Here is a 17,775-nt window from a genome sequence, read left to right as displayed (position 1 = left end):
TGACTCCTCTGACCTCTGTCCAACGCCAAGTCTGCCTGGTGGTCACCACTGAAAACATCCACACCCTGCCCTGCCCTGCCCACACAGCACAGCCCCTGGCCTTGGTGGGCTGTCAGGGCCAGGACCTCCTGGCTGGGGGGGTGGGGTCAGGGGTGAAGCTCTTGGCAATGTGATGAATGGGCTGCGTCCACAGGCCTTAAGCATCTGCACTGTAAAAGGAGTGGAAACTGCGCTCAGCAGAGGAAGAAGGGAAAGGGGAAGACAGTGCTCAGCATCCTGGTTTTGTCTTGGAGCAGACTGGACGGAGCCAGAAGGAACCCCGGCTCTGCCAGTGGTCCCAACAGTGCTGCTTCCCCAGTCTTGCTCTGATTATTTAGGAAAGCATTGCAACTTCCAATGGAGTCAGTGTGTTACCAAGACTAGGAGACTTCCAGTATTTTCTCACCAAATCGTGTAATATTACTGTGCCATATGCTCCTGCGACCTCTAGCCCCCCATTCTACCATTGCGATTCCAGGTTTGGACAAACCAAACCACCTGTCTCAGTAGCAAGGTAATTAGTAAAACAGCAGAAAGTCCAATCCTGGCCTGGCTAGTTGAGTCCATTAAGTAAATGGAAGTCTAAAGGCTTAGACGTTGGGTGGGATATGAATCCAGAACCTTGTTTTTACTGGGCAAGTGTTCTACCATTGAGCTACACCACCAGCCCAGGAGTCTGGGATTTGGAGTTTCAGATCTGCTAAGCACCAGCCAAGCAACCTCTTCCCTTTTCTCAAGGAAAAGCAGTGCACAGGTCTTGTGCCCAACTCTGCTCTGGCAGCCCTGCTGGGCTGTTAGGCCGGTGTTGAGGCCTTACATAAATGATTTCATACCTTCCTGGCACTCTCTTCTGTACCCAGGGACGGTATGTTCACTTAAGTGACTCAATAAATATCTCTGCAAGTACAGGATTCAAGCACTTGGATCTTGGAGGTGCATTGTTCTTCGAATGAAATCAGATGCCTCTGTCTTGTTTCTCATGGCTAAAAAGGTCAGTTATTTTAAGAGGGAAGGAAAGAAGCTACTCTAAAAAAATGTTTCCTTGACTGAATGCTGTCAAGAAAGTTTCCTTGGCATTCTTTGCTGAGAAGGGCTGGACATGGGACTTTCCATGAACTTAAGAATCAAGATGGCAAAGAGGAAATTTCTCTGTTGGAGTCTGTGTGAGTGTGTGTGAGTCCTGAGGCTTAAACTCCGGGCCTGGATGCTGTTTCTGAGCTTCTTTTGCTCTAGGCTAGTGCTTTACCACTTGAGCCACAGCACCACTTACTTGGTGCTTAATTGGAGTTAAGTGTCTCACCAGGCTGGGAACATGGCTTAGTGGTAGAGTGCTTGCCTAGCATGCATGCAGCTCTGGGTTCGATTCCTCAGCACCACATAAACAGAAAAAACCAGAAGTGGTGCTATGGCTCAAGTGGCAAAAATGCTAGCTTTGAGCAAAAAGAAGCCAGGGACAGTGCTCAAGCCCTGAGTTCAAGCCCCAGGACTGGGGGAAAAAAAAGTCTCAGGGACTTTCCTGCCTGGGCTTGCTTTGAACCAAGATCATCAGATCTCAGCATCTTGAGCAGCTAGGATTACAGGTGTGAGCCATTAGCACCCAGCTTTTTATTTTTTTAATCAACTAGCTTTTTATTTGCTAATAGCTTAAAAAAAATACCCCGTGTGGTCTCTTCTTGTGTGTGCCTCAGGATTTAGTGATGTGAAAGTGTATGAACCAAGTCCTAGTGGCTCCCTTTGAAGCAGGTGTCTCCCTACCACAAGCAGCTGAGCTCCAAGCGCCTGCATGAGCCTGCCTGGTCACCTCCCATGCACTGATTCCCAACTCTTGTCTCCAGGGATTATCTGTTCTCTATCTCTATGGGGAAAGGCCCTAAAATTCTCAGGAAAAATAGCCTTAGGGTTTCTGTTTGTTTAAAACCAAACACACTCTTACCAGGTGATCCAGCAAGTCATATTTCTTAGGGATTTACTCAAAAGGGTCGAAAATTTACACAAATGTGCTTTATTCACAATTGTCCCCAAATGGGAGCAAGTGGGAAGTCATCCAGTAGGTGAATGGAAAAGGATGAAATAGTCAATGCTAAAAAGAAATGAGGTATTAAACCACGAAGACAGGAAGGACTCTTAAAAGACACATTGCTGAATGGGGCATGGTGGTGCACACTGTAATCCCAGTATTTGGGAAGAAAAGGGAGGAAGATCATGAGTTCAAGGCCAGCTTGGGCTGGCCTAGTGAGACCTGGTTTCAAAAAAAAAAAAAAAAAGCACACATCACTAAAGTGAAAGATGTTGACTGAAAACTGAATTATTTCAGCCACTGAGTATTTCACAAAAGGCAGGAAGAGTGGTACAGAGGACTATAGAGCAATGAGACCATGTTACTTATTATTATAATGGCCAATAGACGGCACTGTACTTGTGTCCAAATTGTGGAGGACACACCAAGAGCAAGCCTGATGTAAACTTCAAGACAGATGAACCCTGTGGGGCAGGAGAGCGGATGGAAGAAGGTGGAGGGGTGGGTAGATGGGAGCTCTCCACTTCTACTCAGTGTGTGTGTGTGTGTGTGTGTGTGTGTGTGTGTGTGTGTGCGTGTATGTGTGTGTGTGTGTCAGGACTGGAGCTTGAACTAAGGCCTTACATACCTGCTCAGCTTTCTTGTTCACAGCTGGTGCTCTATCACTTGGGCCAAGTCTCCAGACCAGCTTTTTTGCTGGCTCATTGGAAATAAAGTCTCACAGACTTTTCTGACAAGGCTGACTTCAAACCATGATCCTCCAGATCTCAGCCTCTTGAGTAGCTAGTATTTCAAGTGTGAGCCACTGGTGCCTGGCCATCCATTTAGTTTTAGTGCAAAGAACCTGCTCTAAAAAAAAAGAAATCTATTTTAAGAAGGTAGTTTTACCTCCCTACTTTGATTTAAAAGAATCATTAAGATAACATAATTCTTGCATGAAGGTTGTTGCAAAAATCAAATACCAAGTGTCTGGGAAGCATTGTGCAAAGGCCTTTAACTCTCACATCTATTAATCCTTCACACACAAATACCGACTTTACATAACCGGGCAGGCATGCAAGTTGTACACAAACGGGTTCTTGCACATAATTAGAAAGCTATTAGTTTGTTCTAAGCAAACATATATCCTAGGCTTAAATCTATCACCTTCAAAAGCCAGATCCCGGACTGCAAGTCTTTAGTTTGCCATTCCCAGTGCCACCTCTCTGAAAGCCCATCCAGTCGCAGTTCCCACCAGGTTTGAGCAAAGCCAGGTTTTCTCCTCGATCTTGTCCAGCCTTTCCAGCAGCCATTTACGAGAAGTCCGTGGCTTTTGGGCTGCCTGCCTCTTCAACTCACTGGCCTGCAGCTCTTCCTTTTGGGGCTGGAAGTGTCTTGGCCTACACACTTTCTTAAACTACTACATTATAAACTGATTCTGATATGGGTGCTGTAGGCTCATGTCTGTAATCCCAGCTCCTCAGGAGGCTGAGATCTGAGGTTCATGGTTCCAAACCAGCCTAGGAATAAAAGTCCTTAAGACTTTTATCTCCAGTTAACCACCAAAAAGCCAAAGTGAAGCTGTGGTAGAGCTCTAGACTTGCACAAAATAAGCTAAGGAACAGCACCCAGAGCCTAGCCCAAGAACTTGACACGCACACACGCACACAGTTTCAGCTCCTTAAGCCCCAAGTATAGCAATTTCTAGAGCACACTTTCTAAGAACAGTCATCCTTTTTGCACAGTGGTAAAAATCTCAGTGAAGGTTTGAAAATAGATGGTGTTGTGTTTTTCTGTGCTGTACATGCTCTCAGGTTACAGTACTGTCCCTCAGATACATATCACCACCGCAGAAGTGACAGGCTGGTCAGTCCCCTGCATGAAGGGGAGCTGATTCTCAAGGATGGAAACTGCACACGCGCGCACGCGGACCCCCCCCCCACAAACCAGGGTAATGCATGTGAAAGCACCTTTAAAGGACTACCGTGACAGCTCAGTTTGGCTCCCATTCTGATGGTTTTCAATCAGTTATAATTTTGATCAAGTTATAATTGCTAGCATTTTTTTTTCTCACCCCAGGCCCACATGGCTGCAATTCCTGAGGTAAGCTCAGTGTCTTCTGCCAACACCCTTGGGATGTAAACCAAGGCCTCTGGGAGAATCTAGATATTTCTATTCTCACATGTAATATGCGGGAATTCATTACTGCAATCAGGTATCACAGATTGAAAACTGGAAATGCGCTCATCTAAGCTATCACTAGAAGTCACCAAAAGGGTTTCCCAAAATCTTTTGGATGGTGAACTATGGATCCGTGATTTTCTGTGTTTAGATTCAAATCCTTGGTTAGCTCTGAGAGGTGAAGCCGGACCTGCATCACCAAATATAAGATCAGACATTTCGGTAACTTTGTGCCTCAGCACCACAAGGGACACCAGTGTCACTGATGGTGCCCTCAGTTGCCCAGCCTGTGGGAACCATTTAGCATGGTGCCAGGCACCCAGGCAGCTTCATTCTGGAACCTTTTATCATAGGTGTTGTTCTCCGTGACAGGGTCTGTTGGTTCTACACTGTGAAAGCTTCCTTGAAGCCAGGTGTTGGTGATTCACACCTGTAATGCTAGCTACTCAAGGAGACTGGGATGAAGAATGCAGTTCAAAGCCAGGCTGGGCAGGAAAATCTATGTGACTTTTATCCCCACTAAACTACCAAAAATGCTGGAAGTGGAGCTGTGGCTCAAGTGGTAGTACACTAGCCTTGAGCAAAAAGAAGCTCAGAACAATGCCTATGTCATAGGCCCTGAGTTCAAGTCCCAGGACCAGCACACACACAAAAATACTTTAACTGGGCACTGTAAGAGCCCTCCCTATTCTGTTCCAAGAAGAAAAATGGATGTTTAGTGAGACTATCAGAGCGCTGGTGAGTGGGGCCTGCCCTGCAGAGCCATGTGGGAGGAGTGCTCCACGGGGCTTCCCCATAGCCTGCCTCTTTTCAGGCTGCATTCCGATGGAGCAAAATCAACTTTGCTTCAGAGAGCACAACTACAAAAATTACTCTCCATCTACCTTGTCATTAAATCTTCCAGGAGCCAAACTGGCCTAGGAAAAAGAACTGATATGCAGTTTGGAGGTTCAACTTTCAAGTATTAATTCAAATGTTCAAGTCTAGTTAGGGTTATCTGAAAACAGTTACTTCAAATGAAAGAAAGGGAAAAAAATCAAACAGAAATTAGCTTTTCTGGTTTTAATGTTTTCAAAAAATTTTCTTTCAAAATATGAATTTTTTTGTTGTTGTTATTGTTGCTGTTTTTGTTGGACTAGGCTCTGTGTCCCTAAGCTTCTTTTGCTAAGGGATAGTGCTCTACCACTTGAGCCACAGTGCCACTTCCAGCTTTGGTAGTTTATTTTTTTATTTATTCTTTTTTTTTGGCCAGTCCTGGGCCTTGGACTCAGGGCCTGAGCACTGTCCCTGGCTTCTTTTTTGCTCAAGGCTAGCACTCTGCCATTTGAGCCACAGCGCCACTTCTGGCCATTTTCTGTATATGTGGTGCTGGGGAATCAAACCCAGGGCCTCATGTATACGAGGCAAGCACTCTTGCCACTAGGCCATATCCCCAGCCCCAGCTTTGGTAGTTTATTGGAGTTAAGAGTCTCACAAACTTTCCTGCCCAGGCTGGCTTCAAACCATGATCCTCAGATTCCAGACTCCTGAGTAGCTGGGATTACAGGCATGAGCTTCTGGTGCCTGGCCTCATGTACTTACAAATCCATATAATCACAGTAGAAGGAAATTAGATTAACAGATCATATCAAAGAGCAGGACATGGAAAAAGACCTGTAGAATATGCTAAAAGAATAGTCAAAGTACTAAAAACCTAATTCATTCTTACACACTTCAGGACCTTTAAAACATAAGAACAAGTTCTTTGGTCACATCCAGTGAGCTTTATTCACAAATCCAGAGCAACATGAGAGCTATGAGATGCAAACATGGGGATGCGCAGTGAGATGTTGTATCAAGTCCCATGTTGCTCATTATCTCTTCTCTGCGTTGACATCAGCACCAGTCCCCTGCTCCCTTTTCAGGCAGTCATCTAGAAAGAAGAGAAAGGAGGCTAGTACTCACCCAGAGGAGATGGGCAGGCAGTACATGCACTGTGCACCCGTGGGGCAGGACAGCAAACATTGGGGAGCACTGGCTAAGTTCTGTAGATGACTGGGTGTGGCAAAAAAAAACCCTTATTCCCCCCACATATGAGGAAGGCAGATGGCTTCCTCCCCGGGAGTCACTCCAGTCATTCCAGTGTTCCTTGATGATTCGGGTCCTGCTAGCCAGACCCCAGCTGTGTTTAAGGGTCAGACCTCTCTTCTATTGGGGAAGGATGCGTGTTCAATCAGCAGGTGAATCGGGCAGAGCTCTCCTTTAAACAACAAGCCTTCCAACAGCAGCCCCCTCTTGTGGTAAGAAAGAAATGGGCAATTTACATCATCCTACCAAAATGGTAAAATCTTCAGGGGATTGTGGAAAATGCTCTGAGAAGCCCACAACCTGCCAATAAAGGTCCACACGGCCAGAAGAAGCAGAGGCATCCAGGACCACTGATGGTCCAGGGCGATGGTCCAAAGCCTCCATTCCACTCACTTTGGAGCTCCACAATTGCGCAGTCATAAAAACAGACACACAGAGGCACACTACAGCACCACAAAACCAAATACCAGACCCAAATCTGCACATCAGGACAGTGGCAGAAAACCTGTGTAACACTACACAGCCAGCCACACACAGCAACACAGGGCCTGGAGTATGGCACAAGGAGAGTGCCTGCAGCAAGCAAGGCTGAGTTCCAACCACAGTACTGCCAACGCACACAGTGTGTGCCTAGGATTGTGTCCCAAGTGATATCTGGCAGGGTACTAACAGGGTCAATCTTGCTCACAGTCGCTTAAGGAATGACACAACTACCCTGGGGGCATTTCAGTAGTCAAGAGTGACACTCTTGTGGTAAGTGGCTAGAACACTGCACCATAGGACAGCCACCAAGCTACAACCAGCCAGCCAAACCATCACTGAATGCCACTGTAAACAGTGAGCACTGGAAGAAAGCGGGCTGCTGTGCGGGGCACCCACTGCCTGCAACACTGCCCTGTGCCCTGCTGCGCCCTGGAAACAGTCAGGGTGCTCTGCTTCTCCTCTCTCAGCAATCCCACCTGCTGCTGCTGTCTTGGGGGAGGAAACACTGATCACATGATTAGAACTACCATTGCAGGCTGGGAATATGGCCTAGTGGCAAGAGTGCTTGCCTCCTAGACATGAAGCTCTCGATTCGATTCCCCAGCACCACATATATGGATAATGGCCAGAAGGGGCGCTGTGGCTCAGGTGGCAGAGTGTTAGCCTTGAGCGGGAAGGAGCCAGGGACAGTGCTCAGGCCCTGAGTCCAAGGCCCAGGACTGGCCAAAAAAACAAAAAACAAAAAACTACCATTGCAGCATGCTCAGGATCTGCACCATCCCCAGGGCAGCATGTGGTATGTGACAATCAGGTCCTCACTCATACAGAAATAGAGATAATCTCAAAGAATTCCCCCTCACACCCTCTAAGATGTTCCATCTAAAAAGCATTTTGTTTTCTCAAGACGAAGTATGATAGGCTAACTACACTAGATATAAACGGACTAAAACTGACCTAAACGCTCAGGAGAAACTGTGAAGACAAAACTGAAGCTAAGGGCAGAATCTCGGGGAACTCATACCCATCCGCCTTCTTCCACTGGACTGCCTGCCAAGATGTGGCCTGGGAGGCTGCCGTGAGGACTCGCTCACAAATGCATGGTGGGTGCCATCCTTTGGGCCATGCAAGAAATGACCTAAAATTCCATACAGAAGAGGTCTACAGCAGGAAGAAAACAAAACACCAGTTAGCTTTGCATGAATAGGAAACATTTTAAACATTTCCTTTGAAAGGCAAGCCTATCAGGCATGAGGGTGCATGCTAGTCATCCCAACTACATAGAAGGTAAAGGCAGGAGGATCAGAGTCTCATGCTGGCCCAGACAAATAAAAAACAAAAGGCCTGGGTGTGCGGCTCAAGTGATAAAAGAGTACTTGCCTAGCAAGCTCAAAGATCTGAATCAAATTCCCAGTAATCTCCCACACCCTAAGAAAAATCAAATCCATAAAAAAAATTTGGTAAGCTATGACACTTAATAGTTAAGGCATTCACTAGACCTAAAAAGTCACAATTATCCAAATATGGATGAAACACATGTTAAAACCCAGAGAAAGGAAATAAAATTTCAACCAATTCACAGGAATTCAGCTTGTAAACGTCAAGCTGGGTAGGCAACCTCCCCATCCCAAGCACTGCTGGATCTGCTGATGTGGGCGCTCACAAAGCACTGCCGCACACGAGCACAGCACGCAAGCCCAGCTGCCTCGCTCAAAGCCTGCCTCGCACTTGCCAGCTGTGGGATCCGAGCGAGCCTCATAAACATCCCCGCTCTATAAATGGGGAGAAGCACGATCCATGTCACAAGGAAGTTATGCAGTAATGAGTTCATAAATGTCAAGCATTTAATGCCATGCCTGGCACACACTAAATGGCAGATAAATTTTACCTATACAAGAGTTGAGTAATAATATTTAAAAAGTTATGTTAGGTCAGGTGCAGTGGCTGGCTCAAGCCTACAACTCAGGAGGCACTCAGGAGGCAAAATCAGAAAGATGGAAGGCTGAGGCCAGCCTGGGCAAAAACTTCAAGAGACCCCATCTCAACCAATAAAAATCTGGGCATAGTGTTTTAGAGTGGTCATGCCACCTACTCTGAAACACAAAGAAGATGGAGGTTCAGGCTGGCCTGGAACTTTTGGTCCCCCTGCCTCAGCCTCTCCAGGGCTGGGATGACAGGTATGCACAATCACGCTTAGTTTTCATATGCTCATTTAAGGCTGCTATTTAGTAAGAGAACAAACAAACCAACTTCACGTATGACTTGGTTATATGTGAAACAAATGTCGAATCTCAGAAACACAGAAACTCGAAGGACTAAAAAGCCACAAAGTTTCTCTGTCAACTTTGCATGTGAATTTGACCAAGAAGATAAAGGATGCTCCCACAGAAGCGGGGTGCAGAAGACAGGGGGCCAGGGATTCTAGAATGGGGAAGAGCACCAAGTTACAAGGTTCTTCAAAGCACAAGGGAAGTTGGAGGAGGAGCAGATGCAATGACAGGGATGGAAGGACTGGGGCTGAAGCCCTTGGCTATGAATCAGGACTCGATCATGCACCAAATGGAAAGTTATTTCATGTTTTAAAAAAAATAATAAGCTAGGTGCCAGTTGCTCACACATGTACTAGCTACTCAGGAGGCTGAGATCTGAGGATTGCGATCCAAAGCAAGCCCAGACAGGGAAGTCTGAGAGACTCTTATCTCCAATAAACTACTCAGAAAAAGCCCCAAGTAGCACTATGGCTCAATGGTAGAGGGTTAGCCTTGAGTACAAAGAGGCTCAGGGAGAGCACCCAGGCCCTGAGTTTAAGCCCCAGAACTGGCAAAAAAAAAAAAAAAAACCAACAAAACAAAACAATAGCTGCCTTAAGAATGACAGAGGACAAGGGAAGAGGTAAGGGAGAAGAAAGTGACTGGAGACAAAGGAACTGGTCAGGAGGCTTGTGAACATGTAGTGTGCACAGAGGTGAATCAGTGGGACCTGGAAAGGGACTGGTCAAGAAAGGAGAATACTGGAGGCTTCAGTAGACTTGGTGAGAACTGGTTGGGTACAAGAACAGCCCATGGGGAAGGTGCGAGGAAACAAACGCAACTATGCATCTGAGACACAACTAAGCAGATGTGATGCTTCCACACCAGAAGTGGTCAGGATTAAAGCAAATGCCATGTGCTGGCTAAAGACTCAAGAGGACTTAGAACAGGAGGGAGGAGGACAAGAAGGAAAATGAAGACAGAATGGGTAGTGCCCTTGGCTTACAGCTCTGAGGGGTCCACAAAGAACTGAGAGTAACAGGGAGACAGGGCGAGAGGACCATGAGCAGCCATGAGAGGAAGAATTCTGCCCCAAGGATGCTTTGGAGATACAGGGAGCATACTAGGTGCAGGTGCTGGAGCAGTGCACCACACAGGGTGGCAGGTCATCTGGAAGAGAACCTGTACAGAATGCATATCACTGGAATCATTTTGTTGCCTAGCAAACACAATGGAAAAATAGAGCATCCAGTGAAATCAAATTCTTATAGAAATCTCTTGCTAGGGAGGCTATTCTAAGGTTTGTCCTCAGGCCTTCAAGGAACTTCAGGGGAAATGGTGATGAGTCTTAGACACAGAGAGGGCAAAGTCGAAGACAGACTCCTAAGTTGACCTGAAGGAAGCAGTGGAGAGGAAAAGAGTTAAGTAAGAAGAAAACAACCCAAAGGGCAAGGCCTTGAAGAATAGGATCAAGAAGCCAAGAGGATTGGGGCTGGGGATATAGCCTAGTGGCAAGAGTGCCTGCCTCGGATACACGAGGCCCTAGGTTCGATTCCCCAGCACCACATATACAGAAAACGGCCCAGAAGCGGTGCTGTGGCTCAAGTGGCTGAGTGCTAGCCTTGAGTGGGAAGAAGCCAGGGACAGTGCTCAGGCCCTGAGTCCAAGGCCCAGGACTGGCCAAAAAAAAAAAGAAGCCAAGAGGAAGTCGGGTGCCAGTGGCTCCTATCTGTAATCATAGATACTCAGGAGACTGAGATCTGAGGATCACTGAAGCCAGACTAGGCAGGAAAATTTGTGAGATTCTTACCTACAATTCACCACCAAAAGCTGAAAGTGAAGCTGTAGCTCAAATGGTAGAGCACTAGTCTTGAGAAAAATACTGGGGGACAGTGTCCAGGCCCTGAGTTTAAGCCTTGGCACTAGCACAAAAGAGAGGAAGAGAGGATAGAGAGGAGGGGAGAGAGGGAAGGGGGGGAAAAGGGGGAAGGAAGAAGGAAGGGAGGGAGAGGGGGGAGGGAGCAGGAAGAGAGAGAGAGAGAGATTCCTTTAGAAAGAGTCAAGGGCTGGAAGTACAGCCCAGTGGTGGAGCACCTGTATGGCATGTTAGAGGCCTGGGTTCTGCCCCATCCCACCCCCAGCACGAGGATGGAAGTGGGGGTGCTGCATCCTATGAAGCCAGAGGACGGCTTCAGAGGACTGCAGTGAGTAGAACGGGTGTGGCTTATGCACTGCTGCTCACCTTGGATGGGGTACAAGGCTTGACACACACGAGATCTTAAATATCCGCTTGATTGACAAGAAAGGAAACTGCCACCCTGCAATTGTGGCTCCAATATACAACATCTGAAAACCTGCATTATCCAAACTTCTTACATTGTGTTATCCTTTGATTCTTCAAAGGCATTTAGTTCACGGATGAGAAATTGTCTGTCCAATGGAACTACAGGTTGACCAGATTCTGGGAGAAGAAGAAATTATAACAACACTGAGTCTGTTCATATAGATAGCAAATCTGATTCTGCTTAGCCCCTTTCTTCCAGACACAGGTATTTTTCAGACTTTGGAATGATGCTAGCTCATACCAAGACAAATGCAACTGCATGCAGTTTTATGATTTCAAATTTTGTTAAATGCATAAATTTCATAATATCCAACATACATTCCCTTTAAGCCCCCACTTCTTTATCGTTTGTTTGCTTGTTTTGGTGTGATATGAGGGCTCGAAATGAAGACCTTCTGCTCTCACTTGTTTTTTTCACTCATGTCTGGCACTCTATCATTTGAGCCACAGCTCCATTTCTAGCTTGTTGATGGTAAACTTGAGATAAGAGTGTCTCATGGACTTTCTAGCCTGGGCTGGCTTCAACCCTCAAGGCACCCTGGGTAGGCAAGTCTATGAGACTTTCTCTCCAATTAACCGGGGGGGCGGGGAACCTAGAAAAAGAGGTATGGATCAAGTGATATAGCACCAGCTATTATAAGTGAAAGCATGAGGCCCTGAATTTAAGTCACAGTACTGACACACAACCCCCCCCCCCAAAAAAAAATTAAGCCCACTAACAGGCACTAGCATAGCATTCCCCAGTGATGATGCTATACTATTCACCAGGGTGAAACCCAGCACAGCTGAATCGCAAGTGTACAATTAAGGAGGTGCATGGCTCCATTTCCACGACATCCTGGCAAAGGCAAATGCAGCAAGAGCAGGCCAGGGGCTGCAGGACCCAGGACTGGGGAAGAGGCTGATCACAAGGGCACAAGACAGCTTTGTGGGCTGCGAATATGGCCTAGTGGCAAGAGTGCTTGCCTTGTATAAATGAAGCCCTGGGTTCAATTCCTCAGCACCACATATATAGAAAAGGCCAGAAGTGGTGCTGTGGCTCAAGTGGCAAAGTGCTAGCCTTGAACATAAAGAAGCCAGGGACAGTGCTCAGGCCATAAGTCCAAGCCCCAAGACTGGCAAAAAAAAAAAAAAAGAGAGAGCTTTGTGAGGGCACAAAATGTCCTATGGCTCAACTGTGACTAGGGATGGTTACACAGTGGAACATGTTCAACCAAACCCACATAACCATATACTAAGAAAAAGTCCATTTTCTTGAGTGCAAATTGTACCTCACCCTTTTTTAAAAGCCAAAACATTTTCTGGGCACCGGGGGTTCATTTCTGTAATCCTAGCTACTTGGGGCTAATATATAAAATATGATCCTGGTTTGAAGCCAGACCAGGCAGACAAATCCAAGATACTAATTCCAATTATCCAGCAAAAAAAAGCTGGAAGTAATGTTTATCGCGGCACAATTCACAATAGCCAAAATATGGAAACAACCCAGATGCCCCTCCACAGATGAATGGGTCCAAAAAATATGGTACCTATACACAATGGAATACTACATAGCGATTAGGAATGGTGAAATATTGTTATTCGCAGGGAAATGGTCAGAACTCGAACAAATAATGTTGAGCGAGACAAGCCTAGAACACAGAAAACAAAGGGGCATGATCTCCCTGATATATGACTGTTAACAAAGGGTGCCGGAGAGACAGTAGAGACCAGGTCTGTGAAACCAAAAACTGCTTGTCAAATGGTATTTCCCACAGGATTGGGGCAGCGACCCAACAGTATGTAACTAAAACCAAACAACTACTCAACATATAAAGGTCAAAAATTGACCTCTCAGTGGAATACAATAGCTCAAAAGCTATGTATGTACGTTCATATAAGACTACTGTTGACATATTGTCTAATATCGACATTACATTTAAAGCCCTAGGCGAATTTTCTTGGGCTTGGCCACATGGCTACTGTATATGTTCTTGATACATTGCATATTGTATATATGTCTACCTGACCTAGAGAAGGGAAAGAAAAACAGAGCGTAAGATATCACAAGAAATGTACACACTGCCCTACTATGTAACTGTACCCTTTTTGCACAATACCTTGTCAAAAAAATTTGTGTTCAATTAATATATAAATTAAAAAAAAAAAGCTAGAAGTAGAGATGTGGCTCAAATGGTAGACTGCTAGCAGCAGTGAATGAAGAAGCCAAGCAAGAGCATGAGGCTGAGAGTTCAAGCCCCAATACTACACACACACAAAAAAGTCAAAACACTGATTGCGAAACCTGATTACTATCACTATATATTTCACTGTAGGAGCCCCAAGGCACACAGCTATCTGATGGCCCTCTCAAGAAGCTTCCTGTCCTGTGTGATCGTGAAAGCTGCCTAGAACCAGCTGAGGAAAACAGAAACTGACACTCAAACTGACACTTATACCACAAAAACACAGCCAGTTGTCAAGTGAAGATAGAAAGGCAAAGTTAGTTTCTCCTCCTGTGTCAGTTTTAGAACCTGCTGAAGCTATGGAAAGAGCCCATGGAACTCTCCTGTTCCATGTGCCCATGTGACAGCAAACCTCATGAAATGAGATCCCTTAAAGGACTTGGAGACTCTGTCCTAGGTGACAAACAAGAGTCACTCACCTGCCATGAGCACAGATTCTGTGTACTTATATTTGTTGAAATCCAGGTACTCCCGAATGAGTTCATTAATGAGAAGGTTCTCATGAGACAGCGATGGCCGGGGTTCTTGGTCATCATCCAGGGCATTGAAAACTTCGGCTCGGATCCTCGCCTTTAAGTGTCCTAGCACCCCTCTCTTTTCCAAGGTGTCCTTTAACACTGTGAAGTATAAAATGTGAATGCTTCAGTTGAGAATTCTGTCTTGGGCATACTCTGAACAATGCATACTCTGAACAAGGGAAAGGACCTCTGTCTAAAACACTGTGACATTAACTATCACAAACCACAATGCTAAAAGGAAAAAAAAAATTAAGTTCCCAATTTACTATGACTTACTCCCAATCTATGTGAGTACCTTCAATACTAGGGACTGTAGTTTGGTACATACTCTTTTTTTTTGTTTTTTGGTTTTTTTTTTTTTGCCAGTCCTGGGGCTTGGACTCAGGGCCTGAGCGCTGTCCCTGGCTTCTTTTTGCTCAAGGCTAGCACTCTGCCACTTAAGCCACAGCGCCACTTCTGGCCATTTTCTGTATATGTGGTGCTGGGGAATTGAACCCAGGGCCTCATGTATACGAGGCAGGCACTCTTGCCACTAGGCCATATTCCCAGCCCCATACTCTTTTTTTTTTTTTTTTTTTTGCCAGTACTGGGGCTTGAACTCAGGACCTGGGCACTGTCGCTGAGCTTCTTTTGCTCAAGGCTAGCACTCTACCACTTGAGCCACAACACCACTTCCAGCATTTTCTGTTTATGTGGTATTGAGGAATTGAACCCAGGGCTTCATGCATGCTAGGCAAGCACTCTACCACTAAGTCACATTCCCAGCCCGGTACATATTCTTTGATGAATCAAAAGAGGAGGATGGAATTCCTATTAGCTTGCTGAGACTTGTGCTTACTCCCAATTCTTCCAAACATTTTCAGAAGAGTTTATCACTGCAGAAGGCTTCTGGTCATCCCCACTGACTTCCAGTCCACAAAGATGATTGAAGCAAACAACTACATTTCCTAAAAGGAATGTCATGTTTTAAAAAGCTTCAATAGCTACTCCTTAGTGTATGGTCTGCTCTGACTGAAAAGATGTTTTAGAGGTTTTGCTTTAGGACAATTGTGAGTTAACCCCTTATGACAGCAAGGTTTTGAAATATTATGCGAAGTTAAAAAATTTATCACAGGACCTTTGCAGACCCCGAGACTTGTATGCAGAATGTAACCTAACATCTTGATCACTATGGCCAACATCAGAAACTGGGATCATGAAGTTCAGCCACTGGTACTTAGTATGGACTATGAGGGGGGCTAGGGCTGAATTAACACCATCCCCCGCAGTGGGGTGATATCAGTCTAGAAGCTTCCTTTCTCAAACAACCCTTAGTGGCCAAGTGACAATCCATGGTTTCTAGAATATGGTGAGAGCTCACAAAAGCAACCGTGAGAATACCACAGTACCCCATCGTAAGGGTGAAGTGAAGTTGAATATAGCACCTTGCCTTACCAAACACACCACATTACTTTCCCACAACGGTAACAATTCATGAAGAGATAACGCCTGTGCAGGCATGGCTGTCAACATTAGTGTGCGCAGTGTGTATGTGTGTGTGTGTGTGTGTGTGAGAGAGAGAGAGAGATTGATTCCTGGGGATTGAACTCAGGGCCTGACTGCTGTCTCAGAGCTATTTCGCTTAAGGTTGGTACTCTACCTACTACTTAAGCCACAGCTCCACTTTTGGCTTTTTTGTTGGTCAAGTGAAGATAAGGGTCTCACAGACTTTCTTGCCCAGACTGACTTCCTCAGATCTCATCTTCCTGAGGAGCTAGGATTACAGATGTGAGCCACCAGTGCCCAGGAACATCAACGTTTTTAAGCTTTAATAAATAACAAGTGATTAACAAGCTATTATCTTAAGAGTGTACCCTACTGTGAAAGCATCCCTTCAACCTTTTTGCAGGTATGTTAAGCACAGCTACCAGGCAGTCTTTGGAACAGGCCCATAAAAGGAGAGCAGAGCCTTATCATACTTCTTGGACCGGCGTTGAACCCCTGTTCTCTTAATTCCATCTTTGGAAGTTAAGATGAAGAGATATCCTCTACCGGCCCACCCCCCACCCCACCCCACCCCACCCCACACACACTGGCAAGAATCCCTTCCAAGCACTCTGCAGTACAGCCTCAAACCTGGCAGAGGAGTAAGGAGGCTGCAATGGGCAAACCTGCATTTCTTTCACTGCCTTGGGGAAGGGGGGGGGGGCGGTTAACAATCCCTGCCTCAGTTGCCTTCCCCAAAATAATTACTTCTACCTCTCGGAGAAAGCCAGGACAAAAGGGATAGAAACTATGCTTTCAAAAGGTAAAAAGCTCATAAATCTAAAGGTCATCAGTTAGGAAGCAAGTATTCAGGCCACCCTAAAAGCCAGGCCATGCTGCCTGGGGGGCTCAGTGTCGTTCTAACTCTCTCTGCTGTGGTCCTTAGAATACTGTGGACAGAAACCTTCCTCAGAAAACAGGTCTTAAGCCGGTGTGGTTGACACCTATCTCCTAGCTGCTCAGGAGGCTGAGAGGTGAGGATGGCCAGCCTGGGCAGGAGAGGTCTGTGAGCCTCTTATCTCCAATTAACTATTCCTCCCACTCCTGGGGGGTGAAAAGCCTGAAGTGGAGCCGTGGCTCAATTGGTGGAACGCCAGCCTTGAGGGGAAAAGCTCAGGGCCGAGGAGGCCCAGGCCCCGGGTTCAAGCCCCAGGACCGGCACCAGTGAAAAGAAAAAGAAAAAAAAGTGAAAGGAAAGTGAAAAGAGAAAGGGAAGGGAAAGGAAAAGGAAAAGAAAAAAAAAAAAGATCTCGGCGTCCCCCGGCTCCGCCCCCTCCCGGCGCCGCCTCAGCGGCCCGGCATCCCGACGCGCCCCACGGGCCGGGCTCAACCCCAGCGCCCCTCCGCCCCGCGTGCTCCTCCGTCCCCGCGTACTCCTCCGTCCCGTCCTCCCAGGCGGAAGCTCCAGCTCCTCCCGTTCGTCCCGCTCGTCCTGACGCCCAGCCTCCCGTTACCACTCACCGGTCTTCAGCTCAGTAACAGTCGCCATTTTTCAACCGCCAGAACGCGTTTCCGCTGTGCGCATGCGCAGCTTCACCCCTTCCCCCCCCCCCCCCACCGCCCCGCCCTACTCCGCGGCGTGGCCGGCAGCCAACAGGCGCACAGTTACCCACACGTGCGAACCCGCCTCTCTCGGTTTATGCTGTCCTGACCGCGATTGGGTGAATGGCGAATGTCCGGTGAGATTCTCACCAATCAGCGAGCTTGGTAGGCGGGCTTCACTGAGGGAGGCGGAGCCAGGAGAGAGTCTTCCCAGCCTTCACCTGTGGGTGCTGGTGGATGCTTAATGTTTACCTGCGGGGCCTTTGGGCCTCCGCGAGGCGCTCACTTCTGCGGGTGCTCACCTTCGCAGCCCCGAGGACTGACGGACCACCTTGTAGATGTCAAACCCAGACGGCAGAAGCATCAGGGGAAGACTTGGTAGAAGATGACCACCGAGGATCCACATTTCTTTCTTTCTTTTTATAAATTGTTATTATAAAAGTGATGTACAGATGTGTTACAGTTACATAAGTCAGGTAATATATATGTATGTATATATACACATACATACACACACATATATATATAAAGAGAGAGAGAGAGACATAGCCAGGCCTGGGCCTTGAACTCTGGGCCTGGGCTCTGTCCCAGAGCTCATTTTGCTCAAGGC

General features: G+C 46.7%; 1 protein-coding gene across 3 annotated transcripts; it reads right to left on the bottom strand.

Annotated features, from left to right (window-relative positions):
* Positions 1-5,956: 5,956 nt before the first annotated feature.
* On the bottom strand, positions 5,957-17,162 carry Cep20 (centrosomal protein 20). 3 transcript variants are annotated; one of them, XM_048332763.1, is made up of 5 exons: positions 17,085-17,162; positions 14,001-14,198; positions 11,389-11,473; positions 7,788-7,924; positions 5,957-6,128 (listed from the first exon to the last, which is right to left on the bottom strand). In XM_048332763.1, exons 1-5 carry the CDS (start codon positions 17,110-17,112, stop codon positions 6,070-6,072), a joined length of 507 nt encoding a protein of 168 aa, XP_048188720.1. In that variant the 5' UTR covers positions 17,113-17,162; the 3' UTR covers positions 5,957-6,069. The 3 variants fall into 3 exon arrangements, 1 of the variants encoding a protein (XP_048188720.1); XR_007208831.1 differs by lacking the exon at positions 7,788-7,924 and having other exon boundaries at positions 11,255-11,473; XR_007208832.1 differs by lacking the exon at positions 5,957-6,128 and having other exon boundaries at positions 7,795-7,924; positions 11,255-11,473.
* Between the last annotated feature and the right edge of the window lie 613 nt (positions 17,163-17,775).

This window comes from Perognathus longimembris, chromosome 23 (assembly GCF_023159225.1).
Source record: "Perognathus longimembris pacificus isolate PPM17 chromosome 23, ASM2315922v1, whole genome shotgun sequence".
NCBI classification, from domain to species: Eukaryota; Metazoa; Chordata; class Mammalia; order Rodentia; family Heteromyidae; genus Perognathus; species Perognathus longimembris.
This window is presented reverse-complemented; position numbering and strand designations above follow the sequence as displayed.